Below are 16,486 nucleotides of genomic sequence, written 5' to 3'. Positions count from 1 at the left end.
ATAATTTAATATCATTACCAAGTGATTAATCATTACAAAGCTGTTACTCTCAGACGAGAGTCACTCCAAGAATTTATCATTCAACCAATCATAATATTTACTTTTAAACACATTAATTACACTTATTTATGCACTCTAAAAATATAATTTTTTGAAACAAAATTACCCTTCAACTATTTTTTTTTTTTTTTTCTTGCTTTCTTAATCTTTCCATAGAGTAAAAATGTAAACAAGAGTGAAAAATTACGTAAAAGACACTTGTGTGAATTGTGTAACAAAACAAGAAAAACAAAGAAAAAAAACTTGCGTAAATTGATTCTGAATAAAAAAGGAAAAAGGAAAAAAGTAAAAAGTAAAGGAAAAAACACATTAGTTATAAAAAGAAATATATAAAAAACTAATCCATCTTGTGTTATTAAATTCTCCAAATAACTTGGTGGGTTGATTTGATAATGCAAGTTGTTTTGAAATTTCCATTGTTTTTATGGATGTAATTTTTCTGGCTTTGGTTTTAAATTTTCCAATGTTTATGTCCAATCCCTCTTATCTGCAATGTTTGTCAAATTCTGTGAGACTAGAAAAATTACATGTACAAAATATGGATTTTGGTTGTTGAATGCATTAGAATATTTGTTACGATTATGCCTTAGCAATATTTAAATAATCCACTTTCATTTTATATGTGCGTGTATATGTGTGACAGTATGTGTATATATGTGTGACAATGTGTGTATAGGAGAAGAAAACAGAGAGGAGAGAAAGAAAGAAATTGTTATGGGTATAAAGTTAGAAAGGTCGTTTCACCATTTAAATTAGTCAATATAAAAGTCAAAGGGTAAAAATGTCAATTTATTACTATTGGGGTGTCTTTGGTAGATGTATCAAACTTCAGGGGGTGTCATTGTCCCAAAATAAATAAACTTTCTTTTAATTGTCCTTTTGACAAATCTCAAGGGGTGTTATTGTACTTTACCCTAGTATATATATATTATGTGACCCAGTAAAATACGTTAATTAAATTTTAACTAAAAGAATGACCATATTACTCCCATACTTCATTCTAATTATTGTATAACCTTAGCAAATAATTGTTTTACCCTTTTTTGGTCTTAAACCATTATAATTGTGTTAAATGATCAATTTGTCATCGTTTGGCCTAAAGTGTTAATTTAAGGTGAAATGACCATAATACCCTTACATGTCATCGGAATCCGGTAACGACCCGGTTAGTGATTCGGATCTAGCGGATTTGAGTCTTCACAAGTCGGACTTGCCACATCAGATTAATTCTCCAATAACTAGAACTGGAGATTATAAATTAGGGTTGAAAGAGGAATGCTACCCAAGGTAGTTCCGGCCACCAGGTAACTCAAGTTTGAAGTCTAAAACCGTTCAGATGCTAATACGTGGCATTGAAGATCAGAACAAACAGAATTAGAATATAGTAAAATGAGGGTCCATAGAAAGTATATAGGTGGTACTTTAGGGTATTAGATTGTCAATGTTCAAATTCCAATTGCATTTGACTTGGTCAAATTAGAAGGCAACCACCCAATTGCATTTGACTTGGTCAAATTGGAAGGCAATGTAATATTTCCAATTTTTACGATTTTTCATTTTCTGGAATTTTTAGATTTTTGAGGGCATTTTCGTCTGTTGTTGTTTTGCGTACCGGACATCATGGAGTGTGCCAATTATGTCTGAGAGTTGGTTGGGGCATTTCATTGAATCCAGGACTCTTTGAAATGCAAGGGTGACCATTTTCATATTTTTCTTTTTTCGGGCCGGACGGTCCCGTGTGGGACCCGCTACCTAAAATTATTGCTCATGGGAATTTTAGTTAGATCCATTTGCATCATATTTATTTTGTTTAGGGTGTTATATAAAGTTATGGAATTATTTAATGTGTATTTATATATGCATGTGGTGTAAATTAAAAAGAAAATAAAAGAAATTGGTTAGACCCACCACCACCACCTTAAAGGGTTTGAGACCATAATTCTTGGTCTCTCATTTCTCTCCTTCTCTCCCACTGCTCTCTCCTTTTCCTCTCAAACTATTTTTTTTTCTTTTTCTTTTCCAATTAAAACTTTAGAGCTTAATTACTCTCTCAATACTTAGTGATTTTAAGTAGCGTTTGCGGCAAATTGAAGCCCACGACGAGATCGTCAAATCCATACTAGCAATTTCAGCTTTTGGCCACTCTAGGAAGTCCAAAAATTGAGACCCATTTTGAAAGTTTGAGTTGAAAATTGGGGCTTTTGGCTTAGATTGAGGTAGGGGTCTCTAACCCATATTTTCTTGTTCCTTTGTGAGTCAATTTTATGTAATTATTGTTAATTTGACTAATTGATGATAATTATCTTAGAATGATTTTATTGTAATGTATAAAGTTCATGATTTTATATATAAATGTTGATTTGTGTGAAAAGTATGCTTAAGTGTTGATTTCCTATACCTATTGTATTACTAATTGTTAGAAATAATGTATGTAAGCATATATAATTGTTTTTAGAATTTCTTGTGAAGCATGCTTTATTTGAATTAAATTGCCTTGAAAATAATATAATTGTTGTAATTGAAATCTATGCTTATACGTGTTGATGAAATCATATGAAAAGCATGTTTGGATGTTAATTTTCATGCCTGCTGTAGGTACAAATTTTTACACCCGAACACTTAAGGAAAATAATAAGCTAAAAAATCAAGCACTTAGAATAAATGTAAGTGAATCAGACAGCAGAAGAAATATTTCCACTGAAAATATTTCTTCTGCTGTCTGATTCACTTACATTTATTCTAAGTGCTTGATTTTTTAACTTATTATTTTCCTTAAGTGTTCGGGTGTAAAAATTTGCACCTACACCTACGGTGTCTACTAATTCTCTAGAAATTGCTACGAAGGAGCATGTTAAATTGTATAGTATGAAATTACTTTATGCTCATATTATTGGAGAAATATGTTACATGCATTTCATCGCATTGGGCATGAATAAAAGGGGTGAAGTGTTTTGAAATGAAAGTAAAAGGGGATTTTGGGAAGAAATTTGAGAAAACGGTTTTGAGAAAACTTGGACGCTAAGGAGGTAGCGAGGGTCCTTGGCGTTAATGTAGCCTAGAGGGAACTAAGGAGATTGTCCTAGCGTGGTTGAGCTATCTGGGCCCAAATGACGCCGCGGGGTACCAAGGGTCAGGGACAGTAGCTAATCAGTCTCTCGTCGCTGAGGGGTTACCGAAGGGGGTTACATTAACGGTTTGAAAAATGATGAATGGAAGTGATTTTGAAAATGGGGAGCGACATTCATAGCATCACATATCGTGGCACGACGTTATTATTTTGGAATTGGAATGAATGTTATGTTCCTTCCCGACATAGTATGACCCCATTTCTTATTTTTATTCATTGTTTGGATTCACGAGGTCATAAGAGGTGTGTCTTAGGCACCACCTACTGAACAATTTGTTCACCCCTTATATTTAATATTTTTTTCAAGACACGGATGGCAAGTGGCGGACGATGCTCCTTCACGGGGTTCGATGGATTAGTAGACCGTTTTGACATACTTTGTAGCTATAATCTTATTTTATTATTATTATTTATTTATTTATTATTACTTATTTTTTTATAAACCTGGAATGACACGTATAATATGTATTGACGTAGAAAAGAATGGTGTTGTCCCTAGTTGACCTCGAGTTCGGTTAAGGACCCGGCTAACGGCTCGGACCTATAGGTTCGGGTTGTTACAGGCAACCACCCGTTCCTATAATTTCTCCACTTACCATGAAAGGAGGAGTGTTACCCTATGCGCAGTTCCACTTAACAACCTAAACCTAAAATGTAGAGTCATTAAGATGATACCACATGATACTAAAGATTGGATCAAAGGTAGAAGGAATTCAATGAGAAACAATTCCACCATAAGAACACATGTGGCATATAATTTTCAAACGGTGAATGCCAAATCATCCATGTGTCAAGTTCAAAGAATTGTCGGCTTAGTCATTAGGAATTCAATGAGAAACAATTCCACCATAAGAACACATGTGGCATATAATTTTCTAATGGTGAACGCCAAATCATCCATGTGTTAAGTTCAAAGAATTGTTGGCTTAGTCATTAGGAAGGCAACTTTTGACTCCTAAACTACTACTTATTTTATAGGATTTGCCCCAAATATCATGCAATTGCTACTACATGGAAGACATAGTTATGAAGGTTTATGGAAAAGGAAATATGTGTGCAAATATATCAAGATAGATATTAGGAGTTGTGCTGGGTTGTGGCAAATTACCCAAAACGTGGACGATGATTCAAGTTAATGGGGGACGTGTATATGATACGGTATATTTATATAGAGCTCAAAATTCCAAAAGAAAAGGGATTCATACACAAAAAAGAAAGTTTTCAGGTCATGGGACACCTGGCACTACATGAGTATGCCAGTTGGAAGTTTCCAACTGATAATTGAACTGTCACCTTCAACTATCGAGAAGCTACAAAGAGTAATGGACAACGTGTATAAAGCCTAGTATATTAAAGAAAAGGAGTCTAAAGAAAACTTGAATATGGTGGGAAAAACTGCCAAGTGATAGAACACCTGGCAATGCACAGATGTGTCAAGTGGAAGCTTTCAACTGCTGCCAAAACTACGATCTCCAATTGCTGCAAGAAAAGTTCTATAAATAGAGTGCTTAGGTATGTGTTCGACTCGCGGTGAAGCGCTAGTTCCACTTTCCAGGTGAGTGGAAAGTAGGAGTGGATGTCGGGCGTGCCAGGAACTGCTGTCATTGCAAAGTGGATAACAGAACAACTATCCAGTAGGAAATTACAGGGATCAGGTGATTGAATGAAGGACTGGAATTACCACCTTCGAGGGTTCTTTTTGCTTTAAAAAAGGACTTTCGGACTGAACTATGGCTAGTGGAAAAGAAAGCGGTATTGAAAGTGCAGGACTTTAAAGTAAAGTGCTAGAAAGTAGGAATAATAAGTGCAGGATTTGAATTAAACATATTGAAGGTGCATTACATGAATGTAAATATATTAAAGTGTTGTTTTGCTGTGTGATTTAAATAGGGTTTGCAAGTGAAGCCTAAGTGTTCTATTTATAGAATTCTCCATGCATGCAGTAACTTGGTGTGGAAGCTTCAACAGCTTCCACGTGGACTGACTTTGGACTGCCATGTGTCCCATGATCTTTCAGCCTTCTCTAAATGTTGCCAAGTGTAAATCCATGTTCTCCCATGATCAACAACTGCTATATAGTGGTCTTTGGTGGTTGAATGCATGATTGCAAACCTTCTCCCACGTTCTGGAACTGCCCAGATGGAAAGTCGACAGTTCCAGAAGTAGTTGAGAACTTCCACCTAGAAGGTCCGGATCTTGCCACGTGTCCCATGTCTTTCTTATTCTTCTCATAATGTTGACACGTGTAAGAACATGATGTCCCATGAATTTTAGTTTTGAAGGAGTGGTTTTGGTGGTTCAGTTCCAATTAAAATCTTCTAGCCACGTTCTGGAATTGCCAAATGGAATGGGCCACGATCTCTTAACTGCCCCTAATTTGTAGGTAAGCCTGCCACATGTCCACTTGGAAAGTCATGTCTTTCCAACTGCATGTAACTGCCTTCTTCTCTGCCTGCCACGTGTCCACTTGGAAATTCATGTCTTTCCAATTGCATGTAATTGCTTACCTCTTTGGCTGACACGTGTCCCACATTTTCCTCATTTTTCTCTGGCAAATGCATCATGTTTTCAGCCCACTTTCCTGATTTTTAGCAACCTCCTCACATAAATAAGGCAAATGGTTGCCTTATTCTTGGAGTGACTCCTACAAACTAGGAGATATTATAGGAGTGGGGAAGTTGTCATTCTTGATGACTAGGTCAAAGGTACACATGGCTTTCTATATGTTTGCCACGTATCCACTTGGAAAGTCTACGTTTTTCCAACTGCATATCTTGTACCAAATGGCTTCATTTGATGAAGCCACGTGTTACTTCATGATTACGCTTTTGCATACCACTTTTCCAATTGGAATTGGCTACGACAATCTTTCCAACTGAAAAATATTTATGGTGTAATCATATGCCCCCCAAATTCTATGCCTTGTGGAACAATTTGATGATAAGGCATGGGATTTGAATTCCGCTATCATGAAGAAGAAGAAAAGGAAATTGAAGAGGAAAAACTGAAAGTATTGGACCATGTAATGTAGCCTCTTCTCAATGAAATGCTTCATACTTAGGAAATCAGCTGATCTTGGAAATTCAGCTAAGTCTGCTTCATAACTTTAACCAATGTACTTTTCCAAGTACTTAGCTTTTCCTTCTTGGAATGGCCGAAGTATGGCCATTACGCTTCCTTTTCAGCTTTCCGGTTTTCTTGGAAAAGAAGATACCAGCCATTCTACATGGCTGGTTGAACGATTGTGGATTTCTAATTTTCATAGATGGAAGGGTGATACTCATTCAAGTATACCCCATTCACAGTATGCTTGTGAGATCTTCCATCAATCAAAATGTAATGTAGTGCCAAAAGCTAAAGCCTCTTGTCCACATTGGTACTAAGCTCTTGCAAGAATTGGATAATTGGTGTTCTCCAATCTTCCAAGTCTAATCCATCTATATCAACATTGAAAATCTCCCATGTCTTCTTGGTAGGTTTGATTATTTCTGGCTCGTTAGCTTGGAAATGGCGTGCCATCTCATGCCATGACTCTATAAAAGGAAGAGTCCTTCTTTTGATTGTGATCATGGTCTCTTCTACTCCCGGTGGGATTTTCACTTGAGAGGCTAATTGGGCTAGATCATCAGCCTCCGTATTTAAATGTCTTGGCCAATATTTGAGTTGGAAATCATCAAACTGGCCAAGCAATTCCAAGGCCAATGAATGGAAAGGCCTTAAATGCCAGTTGCAAGTAAATTCACCTGGAAGGCTCCTAAAATAGATCTTCTTGCTGCTACTAGAACTATTAGAAGTTTCCATGTCTGTTTCATCTTTTATAGGAAGGACGTCTGCTAGCAAGGAGTTTCCAACTTCTAAATCAGGATCTAGCAAGTCATTAGGATCTCTAACTCCACCTTTAGCTGGAAGTTCTGACAAGTCAGATGGTTTGGCTATCTTCTTTGAACAATTAGTCCAACTATGATCTTTCTCCCATAATTTTCTTCTGTCAGCCCTCTTCCTTTGCTGCCTTCGCCTTTGTGTGCGAGTCATATAGGAATCATTATGGATAAGGAACTTGGGATGATCAAGCTTCTTCCATCTATCATTTTGCAAAGTGGGTGGCTTAACCGTTCTTGGACAAATATGTTCACTACCTTTTTTGACCCATACTTCCAAGGCCAATTTTGGTCTGAAACCTTTGTCACCTTCAAAGGTTCTACTATGCCAATTGTTGCTTTCCTAACTCCTGCTAGGACAAAGCCTTGTCTCATAAGAGACCCTATTTCTTTCCACACCCCTTAGAAGGAATTCTGGTTTCCTCACCGTTGACCTTCTTTTTGTATGAACACGACTTTCCTTCTTTGGAATGGTCACAGTGACTGAGCTTTCCACATTTTGGAGAGTTAGCCAGTCGTGGACCTTCCGTTTCTGTCCTCTGTCACTGTTGGAAAACCTTTCTTTCTGCTCCTCTTTTGGAAAGTCCCTATGACGTCCTTCTTTCTGAACTTTACACTTAGGACAACAACCTTACTGTATTAAGGCTATCTGAACCTCACAGAGCTGCCTTTCCAACTCGGCCACTATTTTCTCCATGGATGTTGCAGCTTCAGGAACTTCCAGATTTCCACTGGCTCTCGGCGCTGCCAAGTCCACCTTTTTCCTTGAATGCTCCGAGGCAAGAGAAGTAACATTTGTTGTAACAACATTGGGGAATGGATCTCCATCCACACCCATGACTTCCGTTTTTTTTGGAAACATCAACCTACCATCTTCGATTGCTTTTTGCACAATATTGCGGAAGATTACACAATTGTTAGTGGAATGCTTCCACGAATTGTCAAATTTGCAATACTCATTCCCGGCTATTTCGGAGGCTGTTGGCATCTTGTGGCCTGCTGTGAAAATTAGTTGTTTGTCAGCCATGAGTAAATCAAAAATCTGTTCGGCTTTAGAGATGTCAAAAGAGTAACTTTTGGAAGGGTCTGCCCCTTTCCATTTGGAACTAGAAGCTGCCTACAAGTTGGCCGTAGCTGATTTTGGTTTTGTCAAGGCGTCACAAGTGTAAGCCTTCTTTATGTTGAGCTCGGCTGCATTGACTTCAAACTCTCATTCAGTTTTAGTGGTATACACCTCATAGTTAGGATCACGATAGTAGGTGCCCTTTGAAGAGTTCTTCCTATCTTGCTCCTCACGAAGGAGCTCTTCATACTTAGCCACTTTGCCAGCTAAGTCGAACAAGTCATGGAACTGTACACCTTCAAACTTCTTACGAAGTTCAAATTCTAGTCCGTTCACAACCATCTTCACATATTCTTCTGGTGGCAAAGACAAATTACATTTGAACTTGGCCCGCCTGAATCTGGAAAGGAAGCTCATCACAGACTCTCCAGGTAGTTAATGAAGTCTGGAAAGGTCTGCTATGGACACTTCAAGCTCAGCTCTATAGAACTGAGTATGGAATAAATCCTTAAATTGCTGCCAACTTTGAATGGAGTTGGCTCGCAAGTTGGAATACCATCTGAAAGCATATCCCGTCAGTGTGTTTGGAAACAAGTGTACTTTCAGCCATGGATTGGTTGTTGTTTCTCCACATTGGACAGTGAACCGACTGATATGTTCCAAGGTAGACTGTTCGCCCTCTCCATTGAACGTTGCAAACTCTGGAATTCTAAAATTCCTTAGAAATTCAACTTCATCAATGAACTCTGGATAGGGCTTTCTATAAGTTGGCCTTCCACCCTTTCGAGTTAGGCCAAATTCCTGCTGAAGGAATTCTGTAAATTGGCCTCTGTCAATTGCCATAGGTTATGGAGGGTTGTTGTCTGGCCAACCTTGAGGTTGATTGGCCACTTGATACCCTCCACCCGCCATAAGCAAGGGGTTGGCATCTGCATAGTTGTTCCTGCCACGGTTCCTTCCTCCTTGGTCAAGAAATGGCTCTCTTGGAAAAGGTTGCCCCCCAACCGCCATAGGAATGACCATAGGTGGTGGCCTTGCTGGAACAGGTGCGGCTGGCTGAATGTTCACAGGTGGAACATTCTGTTATGCTTGAGGGTTGTGGTATGGCCATTGTTGGCCAGGCTGATCATGCCAAGTCTGTTGTGGAAATACCACAGGTGGAGGATTCTGAACTTGCTGGATGGTTGGCATAGGCGCAGCTTTTGGAATAGTCATCTGTACCATTGGAGCAGTCACAGGTGCAGCTGGAATGTAAGTTTGCGCCATTGGAAGGGACTGCACCTGCTGCTGAGTTGGAGGGAGTGGACCTACATGTTGCTGAGAGGAACTCCCTTCAACAAATATGGCCGGCCTACTAGCTTGGAAGGCTGACTGTTGGGACCCTTCAGAGTTGTTTGGCCGAGGAGCCAAACCTTGGTTTAAGCTTCCAAGGGTCCGTTCCAACATAGACTCGAACCTTTGAGAGATTCGGTCCACCATGTCTCCTAACTTTCGGTTTTGAGAAAGAACAGCTTTAGATTGGTCTTGAGCAACTCTGGCTAAGTTTTGAGCGACTTTTGCTTGGTCTTGCGCAAACCTATCTTGCTGCATTGCCATCATGCGGATGTTGTCCATGATGGGTCCATTTGCCATTGTTTGAGCAAATTTTTCCACCATATCATTTTCATCAGGTGCGAATCGTGAACTTTCCACTGGAAGTTCACTAACTTGCATCTCTTCTAGTTCGGCAGGGTCTTGGACAGACTTGCCTTGCCTTCTTCCACCGGCCATTGAACAATCTGTCTAGATGTCCCACCGGGCGTGCCAAGAATGTTTGGCTCGCGGTGAAGTGCTAGTTCCACTTTCCAAGTGAGTGGAAAGTAGGAGTGGATGTCGGGCGTGCCAAGAACTGCTGTCATTCCAAAGTGGATATCCGAACAACTATCCAGTAGAAAATTGCAGGGATCAGGCGATTGAATGAAGGACTAGAATAACTACCTTCAAGGGTTCTTTTTGCCTTGAAAAAAGACTTTCGAACTGAACTATGGCTAGTGGAAAAGAAAGCGGTATTGAAAGTGCAGGACTTCAAAGTAAAGTGCTGGAAAGTAGGAATAATAAGTGCAGGACTTGAATTAAACATATTGAAGGTGTATTACATGAATGTAAAGATACATGAATGTAAATATATTAAAGTGTTGTTTTGCTGTGTGATTTGAACAGGGTTTGCAAGTGAAGCCTAAGTGTTCTATTTATAGAATTCTCCATGCATGCAGTAATTTGGTGTGGAAGCTTCAACAGCTTCCACGTGGACTGACTTTGGACTGCCACGTGTCCCATGATCTTTCAGCCTTCTCTAAATGTTGCCAAGTGTAAACCCATGTTCTCCCATGATCTACAACTGCTATATAGTGGTCTTTGGCGGTTGAAATGTATGATTGCAAACCTTCTCCCACGTTCTGGAACTGCCCAGATGGAAAGTCGACAGTTCTAGCAGCAGTTGAGAACTTCCACCTGGAAGGTCCGAATCTTACCACGTGTCCCATGTCTTCCTTATTCTTCTCATAATGTTGACACGTGTAAGAACATGATGTCCCATGAATTTCAGTTTTGAAGGAGTGGTTTTGGTGGTTCAGTTCCAATTAAAATCTTCTAGCCACGTTCTGGAACTGCCAAATGGAATAGGCCACGATCTCCTAACTGCCCCTAATTTGTAGGTAAGCCTGCCACATGTCCACTTGGAAAGTCATGTCTTTCCAACTGCATGTAACTGTCTCCTTCTCTGCCTGCCACGTGTCCACTTGGAAATTCATGTCTTTCCAATTGCATGTAATTGCTTACCTCTTTGGCTAACATGTGTCCCACGTTTTCCTCATTTTTCTCTGGCAAATGCATCATGTTTTCAGCCCACTTTCCTGATTTTTAGCAACCTTCTTACGGAAATAAGGTAAATGGTTGCCTTATTCTTAGAGTGACTCCTACAAACTAGGAGATATTACAGGAGTGGGGAAGTTGTCATTCTTGATGACTAGGTCAAAGGTACACATGGCTTTTTATATGTTTGCCACGTGTCCACTTGGAAAGTCTTCGTCTTTCCAACTGCATATCTTGTACCAAATGGCTTCATTTGATGAAGCCACGTGTTACTTCATGATTACGCTTTTGCATACCACCTTTCCAATTGGAATTGGCTACGACAATCTTTCCAACTGAAAAATATTTATGGTGTAATCAGTATGTGGCAAACATTGTTCAACAGACACAACAAACAATACAACATTTTGCTTATCAATTCATGTATCTCTTCATTCATGCAATGAAGTTACATTATGTTTAATTTAAGTCTTGCATTTTCTTTCATTACTTTCCAGCAAGTAGTTCTTAGTTCATTTAATTTCAAGTCCTGCACTTGCAATTTCGTTCTTCTTTCCATTAGTTATAGAAAATTCCCTAAGTCTTTTCTCAAGGCAAAAAGAACATTTGAAGAGGTCATTCCAGTCTTTCTTACAATCGCTTGATCTCACAATTTTCAACTGGAATACTATTTGGAAAATCTTTGGAACGACAGTAGTTCCTACCACGTCCGCACCTTTCCATTCCCCTGGAAAGGACTCATTTTTAGCTGCCAAACAGATTCCAATGATTCTTTAAAAAATTGGGATCGAAATCATTGAGATATAGAACTGGACTATAAAATACTTATTTAGTTCGATTCCAAACCACGATTCACTGTTTCTGGAACAGATGGTCTAATATTCATTTAACTATCTGGATTTAAACTCTATCCAACTTCTATGTGACATGTAAAACAATGATTTCTGTATAGATATTATATCTATAATGTATTTATAGTATGCATTAATAGAGGTAACATATGGGTTCCATAGGTAAAAAGTGAAAAGAAATGAAAAAAAACGGGTGATTTTGTGTGCGCGCTGAGACTAATCTCTGTATATGGCATGTGATATAATATGTGTGTGTCTTAGGGAGAGAAAAATAAAAGCTTTCATGTGACACCACACATAGTATTATATAAGGAAAGTAAAAGTTTGTAGTGTGAGTGCGATATATGCTGAAATATAGAAAGCTGGTTGGATAAGGATAGATGACTGCCAATATAGGAAGGTGGTTGGATAAGGTCAGATATCTCAAGCTATCGGGCGGCTAGAAGTTCTTTTTGTATTACACTTTCATCTATAAAAAATTAGGTGTTCAGAAGGAAAACTCATTCCATCGTCAAAGTGAAGTTTTAAATATATTTGTGTAACTTTCTTTGAGCAAATTCTTATAAAATTTGCTCTGTTGTTATATTTTAAGTCTAAGATATATAATATATCTTTAATATATATTTAATTTTCGATTAGGTTACATGAATAATGTTAGCATAATTTAAGAATGCATTTGAGATCAAAATTATTTTTAAGAAACCTAAGGACTATCATATTCTATGTACATTATCATTTCGCTTCTTTTAAGCGTTTAAAAAAAATCATTTGATTTTTTCATTTTTTTATTTTTGATAGGAAATCATGCCTTAAACTTGATTTTGAACTCAAAGTTGAAAGGAAAAAGAAAGAAGAAAAGTTGAAAGCTGTCACAGATTGAAAAAAAAAAAAAAAAAAAACAAAGTACTATAAAAAAAAAAATGAATTTCAAAGATAGTTTATTTAGTTTTTAGAATATAAAATTGAACTAGTTTATATTTGTGCTGAATTTATTTTTCATTGTGCACATAACTGATAGAAATTGATTTTTAAAAATCAAGAAATGCACAAAATTTTGGATATATATATATATATATATATATATATACACACACACAACCACTTAATCATAGGTTGGTATAATCTCTTCAGAAATTGAGAATTAGACTGCACTTTATTTTCACCATTCAAAAGAACTTAGTCCTCATGACACAAACGCACTTGCAATTGCAATTCCCTATCATCACATGCAATATTCAAACACGAACTTACCCAAAAATATCAGGTGAGGGTGAGATCACTATAGGACTCCTCACAATATGCTTACCACCATCTTCTACCCAAATTACAGAACCATATGTGTGGCTTGTACCCTCCAATCCCCTATAACGTATAGTCAAAGAGTATCTCTTCTTCTCATACATCTTCTTAAAAACCAGTCTCTTCGGCGAGACTGTGACCACAGAACCCTTTGGTGCTTCAACCTTAGCTCTATAAGTGGCCGTGGCATTGCCAACATTCGTGACCATCCTCTGAAATTTCTGAACCAATTTATCATTTTCATCAGTGTACAACACAATAAAGGATGGGTAATTGAGGTCAGAAGACTGGTTTGAGCAACTGTAACCGTTTGATCTTGTAATGGTCAAAAATTGATTCTCAGTGAAGTTCAGTGAGCATATAAAATTCACATAGTCATTTGGAGTGGTATCATAGATAAAACCTGGATCAAGTGCTCGGTTAGGATCAACATGACCTGCCCCCATGGATAGGGGTGTAGCATCCGAATTATTTAAGCCATTGCGTCGAATAGGATTGCCACTGTTGTCAAATGGGGTGGCTGTGGTCATCATAGCAGACTTAATAGCAGCTGGACTCCATTCCGGGTGAGCCCCTTTTAGGAGGGCCGCGATGCCAGAAGCATGAGGACATGACATGGATGTGCCGGAGATCATATTGTAATCACTGGACAATATAATATTTGAGCCAATACTACTTGTTGGAGCATTTGGAATCCATGCTGCTAAAACTAATGTCCCGGGTGCCATTAGGTCCGGCTTCAAAATGGTGGGACAGCTCAAGGCAGGACCTCTTGCAGAGTATGAGGCAACAACAGGGGCACGCTTTGTACCATATTTGGTCTGTTGGAACTTGATGCTCGCTGTTGCTGTATTTGCACTTTCAGCATATTTGATCACGCTTGTGACTTCTTTAGTGCTAATCACAACTCCGGGACAGGGGAATTCATTGGATTCAAATACTTCAACATTATCAGAGAAAGCTTCTGCAGGATCATCTCTGATAAATATAGCTGCAGCCACATTTGACCGTGAGACATGCCCAGCTTGATCAATTACTGGATAAATATATGGATAATAAGATGCCTCAGCAATATCACAAATGAGGATGACATCACTAGGGGCTTCAGACAACAATTCAGTTGAATTGCATGGAGACAGAGTCTTGTTGTAAATGAGAGGGCGGTCTAACACTAAGGCACTGGCAGGGAACAGGGTCCATCCGGTGATGGTTAACCCATTTCCGAGAGTCAAAGTGCCGGCAAACCACCTATCGATTGAACCTGCCGCGACGGTCAAGATCCATGGGCTCACATTGCGCACTTGTCCAAGTGAATCCCCTCTATTGCCTGCTGAAGCTGAAACAAGCACACCCTTCTCCATGGCTGCAAAGGAAGCTATGGCGAAAGGATCCTCATACAGAGGTACCCCACGTCCGACACTCATTGAAACCGATATCACATCAACACCATCAGCTATGGCCTGGTCCATTCCGGCAAGGAAATCGGAAGCATACTCTCCTTCGTCCCAACTGACCTTATAGACGGCCACCCGAGCGCGGGGCGCAACCCCTTTTGCTGTCCCCTGTGCGTAGCCAAAGTATGAAACCCCTTCCACAATGTTTCCAGCAGCTGTGGAGGCGGTGTGCGTGCCGTGACCATCAGTGTCCCTTGCAGAATTCATGCGGATTGTGATATTGGGATCTGCAGCTAAAACCCCCTTGTTGAAGGATCTAGCTCCAATAATCTTCAAGTTGCACAATGAGGAATTGAACTCTTCTCCTTCCTCGCACTTTCCCTTCCACCTAGAGGGGATTGGGGTCATTCCTTTGTCATTGAAGCTCTTGCTCTCCGGCCAGACACCGCTGTCGATGACACCAATGATGACGTCTTTGCCGTAGTCTGAAGCCGGCCATAAGCCGGTGACATGATTGAGGGAGAGGAATTCAGTGCTGTGGGTGGTGTCAAGTGTGATTTCTTTATCACTATAAGCTGAGACAAAACCTGGTGAATTCCTTAGAGTCTCTAGTTCATCTTGAGACAACAGTGCACTAAAACCATGTAATGCGTTATCATAAGTGTAGACAAGCTCTGGTTTGGATTGATGACCGTTTGATGTTGTGTGAACGGCTGATTTTATGGAATCAACAGTGGAGGAGTACCAGTGGTGGTGGCTAGGAAAGATCTTGGGCATGTGAGACTTGTCCATGTGGACAATATAGGTGGACCTACCAACTGATGCTGATGTAGCCTTGAAAGCGAGAAGACACCATGCAAGCAAGATCAAATGAAGAAGAGGAAACTCATTAACGAGCTTCATTGTTTCGTTGAGAACTTGAGACTTTGCTCAGACACTAATGAGACCAGTGACTTGGTTTGAATTTTGTATCTGTCTATGTAAGCATAAAACATACTCCATGATATACAGCATTTATTTAAGTCCTTGTCAACTTTATCTTTTCTCATCCACATATGGTGGTAGGCATTGATGTGTGTTCAATCGGCAAGCTGTCACCGAAAAATACTAGGCCAATTGTTTCAACTTGTAGGCTTTCAAGTCAAAGTTGGATGGTGAGGGACTCCTCATTAATCGTCAAGTACATATTTTAAATGGTCAAAAAATAAATAAATAAATAAAATATGGATACATATTTTAAAGAGGTTTATACTATTATAGGGTGAATAGATCACGCGAATTTAGTTTTGCAATTGAATAAACCATCTTAACATATGTCCATTGGAGCTAGCTACATGGTATCAGTTGGAGGAAGACTGACTTTGGGTGGTACGTTGGTGCGGCCTAAATGAGTGATATATATATGTGTGTGCGCGTGCGTGTGTGTGTGTGTGTGTCAATGATACTAGGTCAACATTAACAATCATTTCATGCAAAATGGAGACTAAATTTACAGCTTACAAATTTATGGTAAGAACTAGAACTGATGATCATACCCGTCCAAAGTAAACAATAATGCGGTGGTATCACTTATTTGGTGAAAGAAAACAAGAATAGAAATGGATAAACATTATTTGGTCATGGGTCACTTCAATCCTTATTCAGATTGAAGTCAAGAAGACAGAGGTTTTCTTTAATATTAATGGACTTACAGATAAGAAGAACAGTCAAACAAAAGGTTTATATTTGTGTTTCAAACAAGAAATTATTGACACATTAAAGATGATATGACTTTTGCAATTGCTTGGGGTTAGGGCTGCAACCTGGCTTGCCCAACCCAGCCCAGTCCCAACCCAACTTCAACCCGAAGCGGGTTGGGTTGGGCCAACCCGAATTAAACTCAACATGGGTTATGATCATAACCCGGACCGAATATTTTCGGACGGGTTAGGTCAGGTTGACGGGTTGAGTTTTTTATTTTCATT

At 39.0% G+C, this 16,486-nt stretch overlaps 2 protein-coding genes across 2 annotated transcripts; both read right to left on the bottom strand.

The window, feature by feature from the left end:
* Positions 1-8,974: 8,974 nt before the first annotated feature.
* On the bottom strand, positions 8,975-9,898 carry LOC132277727 (verprolin-like). The gene is made up of 2 exons (XM_059779569.1): positions 9,281-9,898; positions 8,975-9,184 (listed from the first exon to the last, which is right to left on the bottom strand). Exons 1-2 carry the CDS (start codon positions 9,896-9,898, stop codon positions 8,975-8,977), a joined length of 828 nt encoding a protein of 275 aa, XP_059635552.1.
* A 3,065-nt stretch (positions 9,899-12,963) lies between these two features.
* Positions 12,964-15,505, bottom strand: LOC132279125 (subtilisin-like protease SBT3). The gene has a single exon (XM_059781054.1). The coding sequence runs from the start codon at positions 15,423-15,425 to the stop codon at positions 13,077-13,079; it is 2,349 nt and encodes a 782-aa protein (XP_059637037.1). The 5' UTR covers positions 15,426-15,505; the 3' UTR covers positions 12,964-13,076.
* Positions 15,506-16,486: the final 981 nt, after the last annotated feature.

This window comes from Cornus florida, unplaced genomic scaffold (genome assembly GCF_030987335.1).
Source record: "Cornus florida cultivar Cherokee Brave unplaced genomic scaffold, ASM3098733v1 CherokeeBrave_3.0.0_Hap2_Chr10, whole genome shotgun sequence".
NCBI lineage: Eukaryota > Viridiplantae > Streptophyta > Magnoliopsida > Cornales > Cornaceae > Cornus > Cornus florida.
Note: the sequence above shows the minus strand (reverse complement) of the source record. Positions and strands in the feature narration are given on the sequence as shown.

Excerpts from the sequence above, each read along its gene's own strand:
- LOC132277727 (XM_059779569.1), bottom strand. The coding sequence starts at position 9,898 with ATGGCCGGTGGAAGAAGGCAAGGCAAGTCTGTCCAAGACCCTGCCGAA. Across the intron at positions 9,185-9,280 it reads TTCAGAATCCTCCACCTGTG|CCAGCCGCACCTGTTCCAGC; the intron begins GTATTTCCACAA and ends GTGAACATTCAG.
- LOC132279125 (XM_059781054.1), bottom strand. The coding sequence starts at position 15,425 with ATGAAGCTCGTTAATGAGTTTCCTCTTCTTCATTTGATCTTGCTTGCA.